Source organism: Triturus cristatus, chromosome 12 (assembly GCF_964204655.1).
Source record: "Triturus cristatus chromosome 12, aTriCri1.1, whole genome shotgun sequence".
NCBI lineage: Eukaryota > Metazoa > Chordata > Amphibia > Caudata > Salamandridae > Triturus > Triturus cristatus.
The window spans coordinates 103993887-104018592 of NC_140595.1; the positions used below are offsets into that span (position 1 = coordinate 103993887).

A 24706-nucleotide genomic window follows, 5' to 3' on the forward strand; every position below is an offset into this window, starting at 1 on the left:
CCGCACAATGGTGCATGGGGGAGCGCACGATTGAGACGGACCTATTAGGACGATAGAATGAGGGGACGCAACTACAGCAGTTCCTAATGATGGGCTCTAGGGTCCCTAAAGATTGCCCACACATAATTTGGTGGGTTACAAACATTTAGGAGCAAGCAGTGACCTTGGTGGTCCGAAAGGCCCCATATGCTAGTGTACTACCTCTGCGGTGGCTGAGGGTTTTCCAGAATATTCAGGAGGTCATGGACATTTCGAAGTGGTACGAGAGGGCTTGTGAGACCGTGGGAGATCTATACCAGAACGGTACGTTCATGACCTTTCAAGAACCTCAGGACTGGTTTCAGGTGCTGCCAGGGAAATTTTTACAGTATGCCAAAATTTCACGCACTGTGCGAGAGATGTGGACAACATTTCCTGATGAACGTAAAGAGTCCTGTACATTGGTAACATTGATAGACCCAGGTTCTAGTTGAGGGCTTATCTCACGCATATACAAGACATTAAAGGAGGACCAGGGATCGAACCTCGACATGATCAGGGCAAGATGGGACAACGACCTGCCCATCCCATTGACAGACGGCGAGTGGAGGAGAGCTTTGGCGCAGGTAGCAGAGGCTACAAGTAATGCATGGTTCAAGCTAATAGTTTTATTACCTTCACCGGACACACCTGACCACACAGACGAGCGCAGTTCACCCGAGGGCTGTCTTCTGTGTGTCCGCGATGTGGCATGGACCCCACCAGGTTCCCGCATATGACTTGGTATTGTCCGGGCCTACAACAGTTTTGGAACCAGGTGGTGCTGTCCCTTAGTACAGCAAAGGCAGTTTCAAGTTGACATCTCTATAGAACGCTGTATCCTGGGCGTACTTCCGACACCCAGGAAGGGGACTAGGATGCGCTAAAAGATTGCGTCATTAGGACTGGTCCTGGCGAAACGGCGGATAGCGATCCAGTGGATACATCCAGCACCGCCCAAATGGGAAAAATTGAGGGATGATTTGCGGAAGTGGGGGGATAGCTGAGGATTGCCACCTCAGAGCAGTACAGTCCGATGAGAATGCAGAGAGTGATCTCTTGGAATGGGGACAAATGTTGACTGAAGGGTCCATGGCAACGAGTGAGAATGAGAGCATGCATAGTTCACCACACGTTGGGCCCACCTTATCACCAGCCAAGGCAACGCCACCACACGTGCCCTCTCGCAACATGAACCATAAACAAGTCACAAGTGCACCGCCACATGTTCTATACTAGAGGTACTGCGTCGCCTGCCTTTCGCTGCCAAGGGGGAGGGGGCGGGAGTTGTATGAGGGATGAATTTAGATTCCCTATTTTGGTTATAGTGTTATTATATTGTTGTTTTAGGATGCCGACCCTACGGTTACCAAAAAATGTACTGCTGCTCAAAATGAGAGTAACGCGGCTCACGGGCAGTGAGATCGAGCAAGACAGTGAGATGTCATGTTCGAAGTTTTGGATGTACGATGACTATACATGTTGAAAATGTACATGTATGTCCTTGTTATGGATAAGCTGGAAGTAGTGATTAATAAAAAATAAGTTTAAAAAAAAAAAAAGAAAAAAGCATTGACCCCATGGCCCCTCTTGCCCATACAACCATCACTAGAACTTTAAGAATACCGTGACGGAAGGATGAGTCTAAAGGGAAAGGGGTCAGGACCAAACACTAAACAAAAATGTGAAAAAGAGAAAACTAAAGGAAAAAAACAAGTAGCATATCTCTTGGTGGAAAAGAAGAGATTAACATTACTATCTTGGAAGCAGGTATTAGCTTATTGTCTTCTCCTTGCAATAGGTCTGTACTGATCCCTTACCAGGATAAACTTAGTGTGAGATCTAGAAAAGAGTTGGTGTTCCAGCTCGGAGTATTTTCAAGTTTTAAAGATGCCTTAAATGCCTGTCACAGAAAACAATTAATGTATATTAAATTTACCAAATAAACTGCTATCCTAAGATGTTTTGTATAACACCTCTCATCTATTGTTAACTCTACCGTAGGAGATATCTTTGAAATGAACATGTCTCTCCATGTCGATTGCATTTCCTCTCAGTCACCTGTACGCAGAAATCCAATCTTTCAACAATGCAGTGATTACTTCAAAGGTGCATTTCTTACAGGGGCTGTGTCACACCAGCTTTCTTTCGTAATATAATGATACAAATTCTCGAGTATCCTCAAAATTTCTCACGAATTAAAGTCTGGTCATGTTCGGATGATTGACACATCACGCAGTAGTATAAATGTTTTAAAGACCCGCAGGATGGGTGACTTTTCTTTTGTACACTTGATGTCACGGTTTCGTATAAACTCTCCGATGGGGGATGGAGGGCGTTGAGCAATTGTATTGTATGGTTGCTTTGAAAATAATAAAAAAATGTTTAAAAAAAAAAAAATGTTTTAAAGACCCGCTTGATATTCTGAAGGTGTCTCAGTTCCACTACTTTGGTTGCCCACCTGGATTGTCCTGGCCAGCCGGGTGGTGGCCTTTTTGACATCCTTTTGATTGAAGCAGTAGAGCCTTTGAATTTGCATCAGAGAACGACGTTCATTGTAACTGGTGTGGTCTATGGCAGATTTAAAGTTTTCTGATGGCCACATGATAACATTTCTGCACCAGCTGATGTACAATCAAAATGGCACACTGTTGGTGAAGTACAAATGGCTTGACTAAAACACTGCCCTCAGGCACTGGGAAATATGCAGGTTTCTACTAGCAATAGGTCCTGAAATAATAAGAGAAAAGGGAAACAAGTATTGTGTAGTGTGTATCCAGAATCCTGGGTACAAGTGGTAAGGCGCTATTAAAATACTGAGCCTGCAGAAAAAAAGATTAGATTAAAAGGGGATGGAAGGGAAATATTGTCAACCCTTTACTTGAAGTTACATTCACCCTAGACGATGTAGAAGTAAGAACTGGTAGCACTACACACGTATAATAAAAGGAGAAATCCAACATTGGTGGTGAGAGGAGAATGATATTCTTCTATTTATTTATATCAAATACCAAGGAATGAATTATGTGCATTATTACCCAGTTTGTGTACTATTCCCCCAACTAATTGATGGCACAGTGATAGCAAGAATACCTTTTTTACATAGCATGGTATACACCACTTTTGTCTTTTAGCCAGATTAAATAACAAGGGCTGCTATTACCAAGTTCCATGGTACTCAGCATACCGACCTCTGATGGGATGCCTCGGTAGTCCTCACCAATATTCCAACTAGCGGGCTGTGAATCTCAGAAGATACCAGCATTCAAGTCACTGCACCCAACCGGCCTACACCACACCTCAACAGAAGCAAGCAGGATACTTAAGAATACCACAATATGTACCCATTATCACCAGAACTAATCCCTACTATTACAAATTGCCAGTTTCCCATATCTTCACAGTTCCTTCATTTTGGCTGCTTCCTTACTCCCCAAAGGTGACCCTCGGCCTCGAACACTGCACATAAAGTGTTTACTAAACGCCTGCTGCAGTGAATAAACTAAGTACCAGTGGCTGTGGTTAGGCGGTGAAGCAAGAACGTAGAAGGAGCAAGGCGGCTACCAGCAATCATTTTTAATTTCCTTAGATAGAGGTTGGGCTGCAGCCCAGTGTGGCAGCAGGCAAGGACTCAGCTTGAGATCCATATTTAACTGAGACACACAGATCAGGCGCTATTCACAGCCCATACCATCCACTCTTTGCAGATTCAAACACCCACAAGCCCAGTTTCTTGGTATCCCTAGGGTATAAAGAACCCTATTGGTGGGTGAACTTATTCTTATTTTGGCAGCTATAAAATTAGCTTCCTCTTAGTCTAAATTAAGCATCTTACCTTCAGATGTTTTTCCAATACTTCATTCTTCTATATGTAATCAGAAAATGGAGCATGAAACCTATTTGTGGCTGTGCACTAGAGAAGTGAATTATTTGATAATCAGCTACAGTTTCAGCACAGACAGGATTCAGGAAGAGAGTCTTAGTTTGGAAGATACTTGTGATCAGTAAAAATATACACATCTTTTGTATCTGTCCACCTTCATAGAAGAGAGAACAGGTGTGGCTGCAGATGGTACTCTCAAAGGGATAGACTGGTGCAGCAACGCACATGCGCACTGACAAAACAAGCATCCACATTTGTGCAGCACTGAAAGTGAGGTGTAAGCGATGACCCCCAATTCAGAGTTTGCCTCCTTCACTTCTATGAATGCTTTGAATAGAATTGAATAACAGATATGTTTGCAATTATATTACCCAAAGTAGAAAGTCCACCCACGAACAAACAATAAAAGGAATGCACCTGCTAAGTATTCATCCAAATAAACTTTAAAATGGAGTATTTGGGTGAATTTGCAACAAGCCTATTCTTTAACCCCTTCGCTGCTGCGGACATTCCGCTGCAGCGCTGGGGGGGGGGGGCAGGGGGGCAGCGCGGCGGGCCTGTGCTCATGACGGAGCCGCTCCGTCATGAGCCACAGTTGAGCTGTGCTCATGACGGAACGGTTCCGTCATGACTCCGCCCATTTGCGTTGTCCCCTCGCACAGGCGGGGAAACAGCGCCGCGCAGGCGGAGCGGCCGCCAACAGGATTGTCATGACGGAACCGTTCCGTCATGAGCACACGCCAACCGTGGCTCATGACGGAACGGTTCCGTCATGAGCAGGGAAGGGGTTAAGACATTGATTCCGACGTGCTATTCTTTAATATTTATACAATAAACCTATTCCTACTGGACTCCCCGTTGCGCTCCTATCTATAATGTAAGTAGAATTTCTATCAGCCCTTTTAGATGCCGCTTGTTTAAATCAATTAAGAGAATGTTAAAATTTGACATGAGGAAATTCAGAATTATGAAAATGTCAAGGGAGCAACAGATAGAATTATGAATGCAAAGATGGGTATGGAACTTGACACTGTTACCCACTTGATGGTCGTGTGTCACATGTTTGGATAGGAACTTATATGGTGAGAATGTTATTATTTGATGATCATCACATCTTATTTTTCGTTTTTTGGGAGAGGACATTAGGTGGAAAATTGAAGTAGACAAAAGAAGAAAGGAATTGGTCCAAGAAATCGTGGAATGCAGGAAGAGTGAAAACCGTGAAAAGAAAAGTACACTGGGCAACACACACCAACTGTCAGGCTGGCAAAGATCTGCTGATGAAACACATGAAAAATATCAACTTTATATCATGTTGCAGTACTAGCATTCCGCTCTTTAAAAGATGGGTATCCATTTGGAACACTAATATTAATTTTACATTGAAAATTGTGTTCTCAGAGGATATTTAGAACATTGGCCATGCAGAAATGACTGATTCCAGCCTGTGTAGCCTTTGAAGAGGTTCCATGCAACAGTGTCACAAACCTGAGTTTTGAAATGCATAGGAAAAATATACCATACTTCACCACCAATAAGGTTTTGTTTTTTATGGATTTATTGACCATATTTCATCAGAAGTACAGAAAATCTGCGATCCCTGGCAGTCTTAGACCACAATATGCTTCACCGGCAAGCATATTATGAGTTTCATGGTGTTGGTACCCACAGGGCCCCCTGATGCCTCTGTGCACGGGGTGCATGCAGAGGGGCACATGGTGGGCCCACCTGTCTTTCTGCACCTCCAGGTCATGCACAGCATGAGCATTGCAGTCCATGGCATGCTGGAATGCACTGTGGTGGTTCAACGGCGCTGCCTTTCTAAAGCTCTCCTATGAGCCTTCAAAATGCAGCGCCGTGGACCAGCCGCCACAGGACCGCCCGTCCGGATTACAAATTGTAATCCAGACTGCCGGGCAGCGGTGGAGTTTGGCAGTGTTGGAGTGGGGCCATAGCGTGTGGCCCCGCTCCCACACCGCCAAACTCATACTCTGGCCCCAAGTATTTTTCCAGTAGGAGGATGACTATTAAAATCTATTGAAGCTGCCGGCTTTCCTGAAGTAGGCGGACAAGTGGAGCTTTAAAGAGGATGAGAGCAAACTATGAATGTGTGCAGAAATCATGCCTAAGCAGCTAACTATTATAATTACTATTATATATTTCTGCTTCTTCGCCATATACAATACAATTTACCAAGAGCAACACGTTTTCCATGGTGCAGTGTGATGGGAGTTATAAGATTAACCCATTTAAGATAACACTGCAGAGGAATAATATTTTCCTTGAATTGAAGGAAGGTCTATGAATCTTAAATCACTAGAACTGGTGAAGAATATATTTCTGCAATCCAGCCACAGTTAAGGAGACACCTCTGCACATCAGCCGAATGAAAAGAACAGTTTCAATTTTAGAATAATTTATTGCTTTTACTACAGTTTATACAGAAGAGTTTATCAGAAGTAAAAGTTATGGTTTGTTTGACTTCAGATTAATGCAAAATTATTCAAAGGTTGCATTTACAAAATGTCACCTTGGTAACAAGTGAATGTGCCTGAATAAGTACTTCACCTTTCACATTATAAAGGCTGAAACACCGTAATAAGAGGTAGCTACAGAGCGGTCCATATTTAAGGCTACTCTGTTAGATATTAACAAAGCTTTTTTTTAATGAAGGGTGATGCTTTAAGGCTGCATAATGCAGTGCTGAAGGGACAAGTTGATTTTACATTACAAAACACAGAATATTTACCTACTGAAATATTAGAAAGTATTTCTTTTCCTATTCAATTTACCAATCATCATTAATTAGGAAGGAGTCCTAGCCCAAAGTATCATGAATACATTCTGCACATCTTAGCCTGTACTTCATTAATAACATTTCATCTGATATTTGTACTATAGTAATACAAGTGTAAATGTGTGTTAATTAGTACACTTGATGCAAATAACATGTTTTATTGGGTCACGTTTGTTTTCACTGGCCAGGCATACATTCATGAAAATGATTGTGGCCCAATACAAATGCTGCTGAGGAACTGGTCTAATAAATGTATATTTATCAATTTATTACTACAGGGCAAAGGTTAAATGGGATGCCATTACCACAATGCAATATAACTTGAGAAATTAGTGTTTGCTTCCCCCACATATTCATATGATACAATCCCTTTGCTGAGGAAACCAAACAACAGGTATACATCTAATTTAATGTAAATTTGACACTACACAGATTTTACTGCCATTGTGTTTCCACACGGTTCCTTGTGCCACCATGAGAGATACTATACAAATTGAAATAACATTATAATTAAATATGGTTTAAACAAAGGAATTACCATCTGCAGTACTGCTTGTACCTTTAAGAAATAGAAGAGATGAGGCGAGGGAAAGGAAATGAATCAGGGCCTTTTTAATGTTATAAAATTTATGAAGAAGAAATATTTTTACAACAGTAATCTAGAAAATAGATCTCTAAGCAACGTAACAAAAATATCTATGACTCACACTGCCTATTAACAACACCTCAATACTGTTTTAAAGAGTTTCCGTGACCTACTACAATGCAGATAATCAGTTATGCATGGTTCCTATTTATTGAAGAAATAATAGCAACATTAAATAAATTTACAATTTTTCGCAAGTGCCACCATTGGTGTTTGATGAATTTATCCAAATCACAGTCTTACAAGAAAGTCTCCCCCAATGAATAGATCTTTACAACTGTGATCAGCCAAATAAGTTCATATATTCCAAAAACTTCCCTTAAAACAATTCGTGATATTGAAAGTCATTAACAAAAACTCAATTCAGCAAGTAAGAATTTTTCAAAAACTTAGAAAATAATGTTTCTTTATTCATATATTAGTATCTGACAAAGTCTTCCCCAACAGATTTTTTTAATCCATTTCTAACAAAAATCAAGATATTTTTATATAAAAAAACTCGAGAACAAAATGCAGGTCACAGCTAAAAGCATGTCATTCTTTATAGTCGCTTAACTTCATTTTAAATGCAACATTTTAATATAAAGAGCCAAAGTCTATTAAATTAGTCAAATCTGTCCACTGTTGATAGATTTATTTTACCTTTACTATTAAGTGCTATAATACGCTAATAAATTAAAAACTACACATGAAGAAAGCAGTGCATTAAGTGCAAACAACCCATACATATAATCAATAGTTACAAAAAGGTAATTTCTGTTGAAACCCCCCCCCCCCAAAAACTAAAGAATGAAAGGCCAGTAACACTTTCTGTACCTGGAGGGTGGATCCCAAGAAACTATATTAGCACCATGTGTTTTACAAGCAGCCATTGACAGTACAAGTACAAGACATGTCTGTGGAGACATGAATGAACGCTATCCAAATCAATAACAGAAAAATTCAGTGACACTTTTGGTAAAGTAAATTAACGTATGCGTATTTCCTATTTCTGAAGACTTTGTTCCTGGTTGATTCATTCAATACAGCAGTAATGTGACTGTTCAGGAAAAGGTGAGTGAAGCATTTCCTGGTACACCTACGCCATATGTCAGAGCTTTACCAACTTAGTGCTGTACCAAAGCGCACCTGCAAAACACAGAGCCACCACCTCATGTCAGAAACTTCAGTGCTGTCAGTTAGTCCAAAGTATACCATTTTCGGAAACTGTTGAATAGGGGAGCATAGTAAGTGACCACTGTGTTAAACAGTTTTACTTAATAGGTTAAATATGGGTGGGGAGAGTCTGCTTAGGTGCTGAGTCTGCTTAGGTGCTTTTGCCAATTCTAAAGTTTGTTTTTAAAAACTTTGCCTATTTTTTTATTTTGGCTAGATATTTTTATAAAAGAAAAAAAAAAAAAACTTATCCCATGAATAATATTTTTCACAATAAACACCACTTGCAGAAACTTTTTTCTTTTATACAGGAAATTCAAGTGGCAGATGATGTTTGATGTTGATAATGTTTGCAGCATTGGGAAATTGGAAAGCTTGTCAACTGGAAAAATTGTAATACATGTATAGAGTGCTTCAGTTACAGTCACTACGATCCATTGGTGTACTATTACTCAGAAAATTGTATCAGCAAACACCCCCAGTTTGAGAACTTGCGCTGCATAACCAGATTGACTCTGGAATTTGGGAACTGCAGGAAGTGCAGCATTTTACAGTAGTGTCACAAAATGATTGGCTTGACCTGCAAAGCAGCGACGGTTACAGCGTGCATGTGGGTGAGCTTATGCGATTCTCCAGGCCTCAGCTGCGTCTACGGAAAAGTTAGCAATAGCCATTTTCGTTTAGCAAAGTTGGATTAAATTTATTGGATGACTTTAGGGCCATGAGCTTCAACATGATGCACAACTCTGACGCAGACGGAGGACCGTTTTTAGTGTTTCATGGAGAGGGACCTAAAACATCAATGAAGAGACTCGCTGGAGCAGCTCTACGGAAGCGTACAAGGAAAAACAGATATGTCTTCACAACTGAAGATTTTAATGTGAAATACCGAAATTTGGGGTTGATTGATTCTCGGATACACCAATCTATTCAGTTATAATGTTCTGCATTTCAGAAGAATGCAATGTAAGCAGCTGAACAAGGACAGAGCTCGTCTCCTAACCATGAAGAAAAGAAGCGCCTTAGAAGCCCAGCTGGTCTTGTATTGGGATGAAAACATTTATTTTCACCAGGCGCTTTTATAAATTGAAGGTTGTGAAAAGTTATTCTTAGCATGTGACCTAAATGTCAGGGTTTCTGGTGACTAAAGGAAAGTACACCATGGTCGTGAAAGCCGATAAGACCAAGCGCTCAGCGAGAAACTCTAGCCGTTCTTGTATTAATGAACGTTTATGACTCATTGGGTTTGGCTACAAACAGGTAAGCCATACCCATTAATAGGCCCACTTTGATTCATGATTTTGGAAGGAGGCCAGCTCAATCATTCTGAAAATGTTATCCACAAAAACTACTGTAATGGAAGGCCAGTTGTTATTCTAGAGGTTCTGAAAAGTTGGCAGAGAGCGTTGAATGAGCATGGAAATGGCATAAGATGTAATAGGTCGTTTAAACTCATGGTGTTACTCAATGTTAACCTACTCAGGGGTGTGTTACTTGTATCGTGTAAGCAAAGCTGCTGCATGTGGAGGAGTGTCTAATGGTGGGACTGTTCGCTGAGCCCTTGCATCGCTAGTCACGATAATGCAACTAGTGTGTCTCCTCTCTGAAGGCCTCAACTGTGTTTAAGTTTGAAGACCAAAGGCACTTGGTCTTCGTTTTAAAATGTATAGAGCGGAGGCTGATTTTATTTTGGTTTTGTATAATTGACCGTCTCCTGCCGGGTCAACGTGGAGAACTACAATAGCCCTTGGAACCAAAATCCTTTGATATAGAAGAACAAATAAATACAAATCAGTGCATTTGTCTATTGAAGAAGTAACAATAGCTTGGAGGAGAGATATGTGGAGATTTTGCTCAATGTTTGCTGGAGCTGTGAGATGCCTGTCTCAACTTTACTCTTTACCCATGACCAGCAAGGTACGACCATTTTGCATCATTGCGGTCTACCTCATTTAGGACTTTGGTCATCTTTGGTGTGACTGGGAGTGAAAAACGATAAAAACCTCACACTAGATTGGCCACTTTCCAGTGACGCACACCAACATAGCGTTCTGGATCTGCCAACGACTCCAAGCAGAACCTAAAGAAGAGGAATAGCGGCAAAGATGATCTGCTACACCCGACGAGAAGCCAAAAGACCACAAAATGGTCAGAACAAGGTGAAGGTGAACAAGACCTGGAAATGGATGAAACATGCCGAGGGTAAAGGCGATTTATAATAAAAAATACTCTTTGTAACATACATATTTACAACAGCCCCAGGGACTTGAAGGTACTGTTAATCTGTAACAAACCTTCAGTCTGTATTAAAGGAGAAATGCTTTTTTTATGTGACTTGAGCACAATTATTTACAGGAAATCAAATTGTAAGGAAAATAAATATTTTTGTATAGCAATGTTGAAAGAAAACATTTGCATTTAGTGAGCGTTCAATTTACCACCACCAAATGATTAGATAATGTGCTTTTGTAAAACAAAATGTAACCACAAGTCATCAATTCCCTTCAAGTACTTCCAGGTAAAGCATTGTCTTTAGTGTGGGCACCTTCACTGCATTTTTGTCTCTCAATGCCTCATTGATCAGTGCATTACTTCAGACAACATCGTCCACACTGGTTAGGTCTGTCAGCTGCAGAAGAAGAAAAAAAAAGACACAGGAGAAACATATATTAGAAATAATCCTAAAATGAACATGCTTAATAGTCATCCATCAAAAATTCCAAATGATCAGGAAGATTCGCTGATGTCTCATTTCATGTGAATAACTTCAACAAAACGATGAGAAAACTCAAACTCCTAGGAAGCAAAGGAACCAGCTTCTACATAGTTTCCAACTCGCGATGCTAAAGGCACCCAAGTTTCTGAATACCACCTTTGTACTCAATCACGGACAATTCATTCAACAGGAATGGTGTCCCAGAAAGAGAATATTTGAAAATCCACTTGCAAATGAGGAAGAAACGTCATGTGTCTCTGTTGTAAATGAATGAAGATCCAACTTCCAGGGTAGCTTAAGAAGTATTTATTAAGATGGTAAGATCAAAAGTAAAAGTACATACAGCCCCACCAGGAGCAGCCTTCCTGCTGCTCAGCCCATACACCAACTGACACTCACTCATCCAACATTCCACAGCCTCACCACGCACCCACATTCCACACCACACTCGCACTGGCTGAGCAGCAAGTAAAACCGTGTCCAACAATTATAATGAGACTACAAACGTTTATATAAAAGATTATTAAATAGGTTTTCCTCTAAATATTTCGTTAGAAACAAAAGTGGTCCAAAACCTTGGAAAACAAAATATTTTGTTCCTCCCAATTAGGTTTATAAAGGAAATATGAACTCAGTGATATTAGTTTTACAAACGGTAAATCAGAAATCACAGATTCAAATTTGTGAGACGGATGAATCATTTTTAGACTGAACACTGAATGGAAATCCTTAAAGATATATTTGACCTTGGTTGCAAGCTGTTCTTAGCATTATTCAAGTCGCAAATTGATGCGTAGAAAACATTTCTGCATATTGGGGTGGGTCAAATAATGACTACATATGTGATCCACGGTCCATTTTTAGTTCTGAGTTGTATGAAGTATGGTGAGTGGCCCATTTTTAACATACAGGGCTATTATAGAGGGTCCGTGGGCCAAGTATATTTTTGTATTGACAATGCTAACTCACCAAACACATATCGCAGCCAGATGCAATGGCTTTTTGTTAATCTTTGTGAAGGAAGCCTGTGGATTTAATTGAAAGTAGGAGCTAATATAGCAGCAAGTACAACTTTTATTCTTCTTCAGCTGGAAATAGAGATGGTAGCAACGCTTGAGGTCATGGCTGATGAAGAAGCATCTAAGGAGTTTAACGCCACCTTATTTGTGGCAATTCAGACAAGAGTCAAAACAAGTTACAATGCGTAGATGACATAGCCGAGGACTACGATACTGGAATGCGTGAGAGAAGGTTCATAGAAGACAAATATTCAAATATGTGTTTGGAGGATGCTGGCAAACTAGGAATGTTACGGGTTTAGTGGGAAAAGTGTTCCAAAACGAAACATTCCCTGATCACCCCACAGACCACGCTTATGACAAGAGGTACAGAAACAATAACCAGTGCTAAAGGGATCTGTGATTTTTGCAAACACCTACCTAACCTCAACCTTGGTTGAACTTTGCATTCTGAACTTAGCAGGCAGATCATATAAATTATCAGCACAGCAGCATGCTTCAGGCTGTGTTCCCAACATATGTTGTTAATACCCGTGTATTAATTTCCTTTAGATACCTGTAAATCTGCATTAACGAATTAGGCAAATAAAAAAGATAACACCAATAAACAAATGTGACAAGTACATCAATTATAACTCAGAGTAATACCCACGCTCAAAGAAATTAAGAAGAAATCTTTGTTCTGTGAAACTGCTAGCCTTAAACTTTTTATTTAAATCTACTGCTCTATCATATGCAACAGGCCTTCAAAACATCAAAAACATTTCCGGAAACTCTCTTCATGAACTCAAGATCAAAAGCGACAGTACCGCTCATCTTGTTCACTTAGATTTGCGCAGCATTTACAAAGTATTGACTCTTACTCTTCCAGTCTCTACAATTGAAAACAGTCATTACTGGCCCTTCAATGAAACTTTGGCCTCCCTTAATTCCAAAGCAGACAATCCACAACTCCTACTTAAAGTTAAAAGCTTCAATGATATCTTTATCTACATTTTTACCTGTCAGGTTATCATCGAAGACTGAAGCAAGTGGAGCAGGCTGACACCATGGACGAAAAGCAAATTCTCATCCTTCTGGCGGGGTTATTAATCTCTGCTAAAACAGCTCAGTTTGATAGTCCCCTGCGGCCAAATTCTGTATTTGATCATCTCCTCTTGCTGCACTGGATTGTTGCATTAATTGAGCTCTGGCGTCGGCGGGATCAAGTACAGATCACCCACGTAAAGTGTCCAGAAAAGGCCATCCCTCACTTACAACAGGAATAGCAATGGCCTTACCTTCTCATTTCCTTTGGTCTTGAATCACCTTTTATAAGAGGGTTTCATCTAAGTCAGTCCAACTCTTTCCCAATCAAACAAGCAGAAGCTTTTAACAAGAACAAACATTTAGAAGTGTTTATCAAATAGGTTTTGTTAAAGACATCTCAAGTGAATAATTACCTTCTATGCAGTTTGTAAAAGGATACATTTGGCTTTTTATCAAGGAACCACCAGGTACACCTGGAAGGGCTCGCCTTGATAAATATTATGGTAAAGACCCTTCTTTGTGAGTCTTTTCAGGAGGTAAAACAGAATTTCAGAGAAAACCAGGTTTATTGCATATTTGAAAATCAAGTGAATTCAGGGGAGGTACAGTTCGTAAAGCATCTCACCGTGTAGGTGGAGTTAGTTTGTTTTCGCTTCCATTCTGGCATGAAGCATTTCTTGGATGTTTCCAGCAAATCCGAGTTTAGAAAACTCCACTTTGTTTTTGTTTTGCAGCATATTACGACCCAAAAAGCTATGGCAAGACTTGAGAGAACTGCGAAGGAAACCAGATAAAATGCATTTTGATCAATAGATAATTGTTTAGCCATGAACTTATTAGAAATAACGATTCAGTTTCAAGAAAACAACGACTATGTGCATAAATATAAGTTAACTTAACATAAATAAATTGTAAAACTACAGTAAAAAGGAACTAATATTACAATTTAGTCAGGATTCACGTAAGGCCGCCCAACGTAATGGGATGCAAGTTCAATAGTAACTTTCAGGCTGCAAGTGCGATTATTAAGCTGGAAACCAAAAAAAGACAGGAGAGTCAGGAGGCTAACTAACCTCCAGATTTTACCGAAAACATAGTCTATGTCTGAAGCCTTCTGTTCCAGCCTCTACACTCATGCATCTAATTGCTATTCCTTGAATGGGTGGAACACTTAATACCACGAAATGTAAATGAACACCATGAAATGCCGATACACTGCAATCACAATAAAATCATCCCTTATAAAATGTTGAACAGCAAATTTGACGCATTGAAGGGATGTTGCTGATTGAACCATACATGTCCTACACTGCAATAGTCCTAAATACTCTTGCCTTCTCAAATATTTAGAGTGAAGCCACTTAGGTTGGAAGTAAAAATACTAATGCCTTTCTGCAAAATCTGGTTCCATCCAATGTGACAACAGATGACATCAACCTTTGCTTTCATTCTCTGTACCATCTGAAGAAGAGAACTGGCTAGAGCATTACCGCTTTACTTACCACAGTTGACTGTGGGACTAGTTGGTCTGTTGGTCTAGTAACTGTGTAGTGATTCCCCTTGCTCTGCAATGATTAACAACTGGCATGGATGGCATCTAAATACAATTTAAGTGCATCATTAAAGACATTTCAGATCGCTACAAGAACTGAGTCCATTTGCTAGTCAACAGAATGGATCAAGCTGGGGGTCAGTTAATAAAGATCAAAATGGTTTTATAGCTGGTAGACAATATTACACTAATACGAATTACTAAATTGGGGCATTGTATATTTTTTTATAGTAAACAATTTCCAGCGTTATTTTAATAGGATGCCGAAAAGACATTTGATTTTGTAAATTGGGAAAGCCTGTTCTTATTTTTAAAGTATTTGGTTTCCCTCCGTAACTTATTAGGGTATTCTCCAACCTCTATGAAGGTTCGAGGGCTGGACTAATTGTGAACTGTATAGATGTCTGCTCTTGCAAAGTCAAGCGGGAAATTAGGAAGGAATCCATTTTATTTGCTTTCTTTGTTGAACTTCTTGCCTTCGCTTTAAGAAATTACATGTTAATTAAAGCCCCCATTGACAAAATGTCTAAAAGTATGTTGAATGCTAATGAGATCATGCTCTTTTTAAGACTAGAACTGGAAATTCAGCAAAGAGTTTTTAATATCTTTTCACAATTTAAGGAGATGGGAGAATAGAAGATAAATGAGGCGAAAACCGAGATTTTGATATGCAACTGCACTACAGACACTTTAGTTCCAGCGCTACAGCCATTGTTTAAATCAAAGCCAAATAGGTATTTGGGAATATAAACAACCATGAATGGGGATGATTTATTAGAGTTAAATTAGACACCATTGATATATCAGATCATATAGAGATCAGCCCCCTTCACCTCTCAAATATAGGTAAAATAGCTCTGATTAGAATGTCTGTTTTACCTCTAACTTTTTGTATGCTGCACTTCCATGTTGTTTGCACACCATTTTGTTTTTTAGAAAAATTCAGGGGCTGTTATCTACATTTGTTTGAGCCAATAAAACAACTAAACTGCCACTGAATATACTTTATAAACCAACAAAGGGAGGGGGGGGGGGGACTAGCCTTACCAGATGTGCAACAATATTATTTAGCACATTTTTCCTACCGCTTTTGTAACATACAGTTCATACACAAGATATTAGATAATGATTTTATGTGCAAGATGCTATAGCAATAGAAAATTATATACTTTCTGCGTTTGACTAGATCACCAAAAATGTTTGGTACAAAATAATGTTATGGGCTGAAGAAGGAAAGAGCAAATGTTGAGACATTACTCTGTTACACGTCTCAAAGTTACCATTCGGTTGAACGATGTCACACTAGAATAGCCCCTCCTAGAAAGTCATTTATTGCAATGATTGAATGGATATTAGAACATTGGAATGTGGAGCACTCCATTGTAGATAATGGAGTGCTCCATGCTTCTACGGGCCGGTAAAAGCCCGCAGAGCAACATTCCAATGTTTTACAAAAGCCTCTCGAAGCTCGAGGGGATTTAAATCTCCTCGAGCTTAGAGAAGCCTTTGTTTAATTTGTTAGAACCTTCTGCCCTCTAGTGGCAGAATGTTCCAATAGCCTTATAGCCCTTCGTAGCAGGGCTATACCGCTATTAAAGTCCCGCTGCTTTTGTTAAAGTCCCTCGCCTTCGGCTCGGGCCTTTAACGCTGCAGCGGGCCTTTAAATAGCCGGTATAGCCCGCTATGGCGGGCTATAAGGCTATATTATTCTACCTAGGTGGACTTTTTAAAAAAGGATGCATAGAAATTATAGGCGAATATTGAACAAAATTTTAGATTTGTTACAATCAAATTTTGTACTTCTTAAAGGACATAGATCAGAAATTAGTAACAAGGAGATCGACATTAGTTGAAGATCGTATACAGACAACTACAAACAGATCAGTAAGATTAAGAAACTTAAGTTTGATGACAAAGGAGACCAACGCATTTCCAAGAATGGCTAATATCTGGCAGGCAGCCGGGAACTTAACTATCTTAGATATGGAATACAATTAACTGCTTTAAATTTACTGTGCTTGAAGGAGCACATTTTTACAGAATGCATTTTTTACTAAGTGGTTACTGTACAGAACGCCGACATTTTTTAATAAAATCAAGTAACAAATTCCATCAAATTTTTATAGATGTGCATCACAGCTAGTGGGTAAACTGGATGCATCTTAGATCGTTATGCCAGAAATTGGGGAATGAGAGGACAAAGATATTGCAATATTGTCAGACCATGTTAATTTTGAACCTATTCAATGAATCCCAATTAATTTTGCTGGGATACCCATCACAGACGGAGATGAGTTTAAAAAATGGGCAACTTTATTTTTACAGCAATGCTCATAGAACAGTCTTTAATACTGTAACTCTGGAGAACAATATCAATACCCTTGTTGGAACAGTGAGAAGATAAAATGGCAAAAGGGAAATAATGTGAAATGCATTAGGAACTTGATTGCATCAATTAAATATTTAGTCTAACATATTAACACAAATGGTGTTTGTATTCACTACTGTATGCGTTCACTTGAAAGAAGTCTATTCACTCAGCACGGTACATTAGTTTATCACAAATGTATTAATAACTCAACGTTTACTCTGACAGTGTAGAATATTGCAGAATAATCTGCTTTATTTTCCATCATATTGCGACATGCATTCTGCTTCTATACGGTCCATTCTCAACTGCAGCTTGCAACGAAACCTTTCCTACTAAAGTACCCTTGTTACACCTCAGGCTTCTGTACTATGGTCTCAAAGTAAACTAATAATGCAGATGAAAATTTGGTGCCAGGCAAATGCTGCTATTCAGGACTTGCCCATCAAGGGGTTCTAAAGGGAAGTGCCTGCCACCGCCACACACAGCTTCAGAGGATACTGTGGTGTTTAAATCATATACGCTCCCCTAACTTAGGTGGGAATGTCAGAAAGATGAGCCGGAACACTGCACTGGAGACCATAAGCAGAGTATTACTGCTCAATGACCAGACATCATAACCACCAGATGCCAATGGGCATGCATGGAGATTATACTAAAGCATTTGGACCGTGATAAGTTATGGTTAGGTCTATTAATTCTTGTACAATTTAATAGAGTGAAGAGCTTTAGGGACTATGCAGGCTAATTTAAATATGCTTCTGCCTTCAACAGAAAGTAATTTAAGCATGCTCAGCACAGAAGTGATGATTTTGTAAAGTTTGGTACCAAAGACCAGCCTACCTGCAGAATGTGTAGTTTTGGAACACAAATCTGCATAGTCTAGGGTTTCTGATACAACTAAAAACACCTGTAAAATCATGAGGAATAAAGAATTTGATTACAGGGTCTAACCAATAACTATCATATTTCAGAGCTTGAGCACCTGATTAAAAGCCAGGCATGACCGTGAATATGTGCTTCACATATAGGTGACCCTGCAGATGCTCACTAAAGTCTTGGCCTGAATCAGGTTCAGGAGGCAGGGTTAGGAGGCACAGCTCTCCATCACAATCTCAAACTCCTTGGAGCGGGATGTGGGCCATGCTAGCACCAGCCTGATTTGATGATGGTGCTTGATCCTGGATGCCAAGATGTCATGGGAACATCCGACTACACATATACAGCCATTAGCATTAGGAATCTGGAAGCAATCATCATTTTGTCTGGCAACAACAAGATATTCTGATGATATGATGCCGCCTATGTGCAGTTCTACATACATTTGGGAACGCCATCATGACAAGAAATCAAAACATTATAGCACAGAAAGAATAATTACTTTCTTCAAACAATTAACACATCTTACACCTTAAGGAATAACGATTTCCAAACATTTTTAGAGTTTGGTCCAAATCAGTAAGAATACATTTAAGGAGGAGAATGTACTTGTGCTTCTCCAAATGTTCTAGATCTGCTCCAATAAAAGAGCAATTAGATGACCGCTTGGCCTACGATCAATTCTTTATGAAGCTATTCGGATTTACGTCAACAAACAAGTCATCACTGATTTACGAGTCATGTTTTCAGAGTTTGGAAGCCACAATAAGCTGGTCATGAAAGACAATCTCTTTTGAAGGAAGGTTCAGCCTCACAGACCTTTAGCTGTATCACTAGACTCTCAGATGAAAGCTTGTTGGACATGAATGCTCTATGCTACCTACAATGGAAAGTATGCGATGATTAAAGCCACCCATAAGTTCACAAGAATTTGGCACAATATTGCTTCCAGACTAGGCAGTCCATATTCCTCGAGTTGCCCTACAGCCTCCTCTGTTTTTCAAAGATAATTATTTCAGACTTGAAAGAATAACTTCGCCCAGATGTTTGACATTATAGACCTGTTATACCTGCTGCTCAGCCAGTGTGAGTGTGGTGTGGAATGTTGGTGTGGGGAGATGCTGTGGGATGTTGGATGGGTGAGAGGGTCAGTTGGTGTATGGGCCGAGCAGCAGGTAGTCTTCTCCTGGTGGGGCTCCCTGTACTTCTACTCTTGATCTTACCATCTTAATAAATACTACCTAAGCTACCCTGGAGTTATATCTTCTTCTCTTTACGACAAGGCCCTAATTCCAACTATATTTTAAAATTGGACATCCTAATGGAGGAATTGCTGGCAAAGGCCTGCAGCTACGCCCGTGCCCTCCAATGCCTGTATCTGTCAGGAAAGGAGAGCTGCCAACTGATGAAACCGGGTCTGGTGGCTCAGTGGACTAATGCATCCACTGCAGGGGCCTGTGTTTGACCTCATGGTCACAGGTTCAAATACCGGCGGGTCCACTCAGCCTTTCATCCATTTGAGGTCGATAAAATGAGTACCATTGAGTTGGGTAATAATATACATCTGTTATTTCAGCGCCAAGATGCCCCGTTGCTGGGGTGAACGTGCGCTTTACAAATACAAATGTTATGTTATTTGCCCTGGGCACTACAGTGACGCTGGTAAGGATGAAGAAGCTGCCACTAGATATGGCACCTTTGGTTTGTGAAAGACCCTACTGTCACAATGAAATATTGTTTAAAGTCGAAGGGACTGAACATTCAGACCTGAATTGAAAAGGAGTTGTAAAGTGGTTCTTTTTGTTAAAAACAAATGCTTGATAATTTTTCTGTAGGAATATAAACAAAGACATTTAAAAGCAAAATATATCAACCTACCTGGTACAGCAATTGCCCAGTACAAGAAATTATCACCACCACAAGTAACTAAACTTCCTACAAGAAAAAAAAAAGAAATGCAGATCAGAAAGAGATGCATTTTAATTCTGGCCTAGAAACAGCTTAAGTTGTTTTACGAGCAGTGCTTAATTTGTAAAATATTAAGTGCCAGGGCTCTGAACAGGAGGCCACTGCATCTTGCACCACCCATTGCCCTTGTCATCGCTGCCAAAACAACTACTAACCATCTCTCTCGCATGTAAATGCGACAGTTCAGATTATTCCAGGTCTCCAAAGCTAAAGGAATGGCTGGGGAGGCGGGCATTAGCACTATTTTAATTTATATTGTATTCATAAACAACCGTTGTTCTGGTCAACTCTAAATTAGATGAGCAGCGCCACCATGTGGTAAACTGTTCCAATTATGGTGGTGACAGTTAGGTGCCAGTGCTGAGCACCGGAAACCAATTAAGTGCCGGTGCTGAGCACAGGAAAGCACCGGCTCAAATTAAGCACTGTTTACCAGCCTCATGCAATGAAAGAAAAGCAAATTAAAAAAATACATGTTTATATGCATACATCGAAGGGGTTTTCTTTAACCCTCTTTATCCATCAATCTGTCAACCGACATTCTCTTGTGGTTTGCGCCCACCTCAACGTACAGCATACAGGATGGAGTGATTAGTCAGTCCAATTCGCCACTTGCTCTTTTGCCTGTGATTAGTTCTATTTTCATTGATCACATGTGCGCTAGTGTGCCACGGTTGGTGAGACTAATCAATGCCACTGCTTTTTTACTTTACTCTCTTATCCTTACTTTTGCTGTTTTGCTGATAATTTTGTATTTAAACTAGGTCTTCAGTCTACTGTAATTCAAAGCCAAGTGCAATACCTGTAAGCCAATGAAATACATATTTTCCTGTGATGTGCATTAAAACTAAAAAATGCGATGTCTATACCTATTCCAAGTATAGCTGCCTGCTAGGAAGCACTCAGACAGTTCTAATAAAGTTATATGCAAGAGTTTTTTATTTTTTAATTTAAAGTGTTTTAAGTGGTGTCTAGTTTTCTTCATTTTATTTTGTGGCATATGCTTCCAACAAAAATATTTGAAAAGTGTATCCATTACACCGGTTTTCGTAGGCCAGACCTACTGCCTTTGCCACTGCTAATAACAAATATGTTAACCACTAGAGTAGTTATTATAACAGTCCCTTGATGTCCTATCCAACAACAAAAAAAGAATTTGTTACTCATTGTATGAATCTAGTACTCACTGATAGATTCAAATGAAACTATTTAGAAGAAATCTCCAATTGACCAACAGTCTTAAAGTTTCTACTGAAATTAAGAAAATGACATTCTTAATTATTCTGCACGATTGTTTATAGTGAGCGTGAAGAGTTTAACATGTGGAAAACCTGTGAATTTTCCTCATTCGAATGCCATGTCTCCAGGAAGCCAACACTACCAATGTACTACAGGATAAGCATGACTTCAAGTTCAAGTTCAAAAGACCTTTATTCGAATTTGTTAAAATTCATAAAAGAACCGACACATCAAAGAACATATACATACACATAATACAAAACAGTTAAATAATTTACATTTCATAGTAACAAAGCAATTCATACAGAGGTTAGACAGTAAATTCCATTAACTTATAAGGTTTTAGCAGTAGTATTTTTTGACTGAATCTGATTACAAGGACTTTCCATAGTCTTGCGTGCACGTATGGCTAGTCTTAGAAAAGTGCTAGTGCGAAATGTCAGTTCATCATTGTCCAGGGTGAGCAGCAGCATGTAGGATTCCTGAAGTGTAAGAGGTCTGAGCTTTCTAAAATATGGGGTTAAAAGCCATTTGGTATATCTCACATAATATTTACAGAAAAACAGAAAGTGCAAATCATCTTGAGTGCTTGTACCGTCACAGGGGCAGGGGGTAAGGACAGTATGGTGTTGATACCCCAGAGGAAAAGAGAGCAGAAATTTAACAGTTCCTGCCCTTAGACGAAACAGTAGAGATCGTTCCCAATTTGACATAGGCAGTGATAGGTAGGGTGGCATGATTTGCATACAGAGACCATTACCAATGTATTTTTTGACCCCTGATTTCTGTAGTTCAATTCCAAGCCGTTCATTACGATAAAGTGCATAGAGTGCCTTTTGAACCTCATGTTTGTCCTTTGGTTCAATAGCCGTTGGCTCAGTAAACAAAATACCTCTTCCAATTTCATTAAATATTTTAAAAACTTCTTTAAACCAGGGGATCTGTATGCCATTATCACTATTGAGGCAGTCCCTAATGATGTTTTGCGTAAGGGCAGCAGCCTCATTCCTCCAGATTCTGATCCAGAAGAGTGCTGGTCTTGCTTTAATAAAGTCGTTTATGAATGGGAGGTTAAGTTCGTTATGACAGATGAAATTGGAAGAGGAAATTGGTGCTCCCAGCAGTTTCCTGCAAAAACGGTTTTCCTCTCTTTGAATACCAATGCTGCTGGCCGATCCCCAAACTTCGGCTCCATACGTAGCAACAGGGGAACACTGTAATTTAAAAATTTGAACAATAGCTTTAGTGGCGCCGATTTTCTTAGGGCGTGGGAGACTCAGGACGGAGTTGTTGGCTTTCGAGAACTTGCTCGTGGCGTGGGCCACATGCCCACTCCAGGAGCCGTTCGCAGCGAAAACCAACCCCAGATAAGGGAACTTATGGACAGATTCGAGTTTATCTGTTCCAATTTGAATAGTGCCGAGTTTCCTTTTGCCCGGCCCACAAGGCATAATAAAAGACTTTTTAAAATTAACTTTCAAATCCAGTCCCTCCATAAAATTTACAAAACTATGTACAAGCAGACGTAAGGCGTTTGGTGTACGTGCCAAAAGGACAGCGTCGTCTGCATATAAAAGTACGGGCAAGGGATTTCCTAAAATGATTGGGACATCGGGGGTAGCTTTCTTTAAACAGTTGGACAGGCCATTAATATAAATGATAAACAGCAGGGGTGCTAAAACGCACCCCTGTCTCACCCCCCTCCCTATCTTAATGGCTCCCGATACCTCTCCGCCCATACCAATACGTACCCGAGCTTTCAAGTCAGTATGGAGATAGGCTAAGAATCTAACAAGAGTGGCATCGAGACCATTTGACAGGAGAGTTAACCATAGCTTGGATCTATTCACAAGCATGACTTTCTTCTGAATAAAGCCTACTGCACTTATATGGATCTAGTGAGATAACGCATATCTGTTTGGCACTCGATACACTATTCTCCTTCCACTTGATGTATTCCGGCCACAACGAAACACAGAGACCTTCTCAACGCTTTTCTCCTTTCAAGGTAAACTTAACGAAAGTCTCTTAACCACTTATTATCGGAAACAATTAAAAAGAGCACACCATGCTATAGATCCCCTCATTCACCTAGAAATCCAAACGAATATAAAGAGGAAACGGTGAGCGAGGAACTCGACTTGTATTTGCATTCTTCATTATCAAGCCGAACCTCTCCCACCGAATTCTCCAGATTAAGGGTATTATTTGTATTTATTTTGATTGAGAAGTACATGTAAATATATAAACGGTGCATCATAAAAAAGAGGAATAAAGAAATCAAATTATGGCCACACAATAAATTATTATGTAATGTTAACTTCTCAGATTTCTAAAAACAAAAATCATTATAATTATACAGATATCAAAAGATACAATATCTGAGATACTAGATTAAGGGTATTAGAAAATGGGTCTCAGGTTAGATAATTGTAGCAGTATACTTAAGCTTCAATTTTTGTAGAAGCAAATACAACGTTGCTCATCTGCTGTTCCTTGTGAGACTCCATCTCCTATCATACCTAGCCGCATGGTTCCGTAAAAGGGATCTGGCTCATGAATACTGATGATACCGGATTTCTATAGACCCCCGCTGATGGCTCTTTTGCTCTGTGCTGGTTTGATGCTTTGACAAAGCACATAGAACTGGCCTGGTGACAGGTTAGGAAAGGTCTAGGTGGTATGGGTAATAGGGTCTAGGCGCCAAAGGTAATTTCACTCCAAATATAAACAGGTGAGATGCTAATTTTAGACGGTGCTAAAGGGTAAGGGAGAACCACCAGCCTCCCCGAATAGTTGTAGCAAAAACAACACGATACAATACTTAGACACCCTAGCACACGTTATATTCAAACTGTGGTTATTTCCCCATGTTATTCACAACACAAAAATTAATCCAATCAGTCGAGTTTTTTTCTCTTTTTCTCTCTTTGTCTTTATTCCAGTGGGATGGTCATATGCCAACACGTGTTTCGTCGACTCTGTAGTTTTATACATGCGACTTGTTCACGGCTGAACAATAATACTGAGAGTAATTCCTATTTTGGCGATAATTCCAGGCCACAATAATCCTGTGGCGTGGGGAATCAAATAGCTAATTCTCCCAATACAGCAAAATATATATGCTCCGTGTTGGTTGTCAATCAAACCCCTCCTTAATTCAATAGGTTCCACGTTCTGATTTGTATTTTGGTCACTACGTGAAAGAGTCTCCCCATGCCGGTCTCCTCGTGTGAGAGTCTGGCCTGGTGACAGCTCAGAGGCTTTAAAGACACATCGACCCAGCCAATATTCTACTTGCATTCTTTCGCCCAGGATACTTTAGTTTCCAAAATGCTCACTGCCAACCGGCATCTAAAAAAACAATTCTTTAATGAAAGGAGGCCTTGGGTCGATTTTTCTCCGAAAGTGCCAAGAAATGTGAAATTTCTTTCTGT

The 24706-nt window shown here is 39.9% G+C and overlaps 1 protein-coding gene across 1 annotated transcript in view; it reads right to left on the reverse strand.

Moving 5' to 3' along the window:
* Positions 1-7295: 7295 nt before the first annotated feature.
* The window catches only part of LOC146772751 (uncharacterized), a 37260-nt gene continuing 19849 nt past the window's right edge, over positions 7296-24706 (reverse strand). Inside the window, exons 4-6 of the mRNA XM_085637437.1 lie at positions 19941-19997; positions 13889-14037; positions 7296-11128 (exon numbers count right to left, since the gene is read on the reverse strand). Of these exons, the coding sequence (XP_085493563.1) occupies positions 11093-11128; positions 13889-14037; positions 19941-19997 (242 nt within the window). The 3' untranslated portion in view covers positions 7296-11092. The remainder of the gene's footprint in view (positions 11129-13888; positions 14038-19940; positions 19998-24706) is intronic.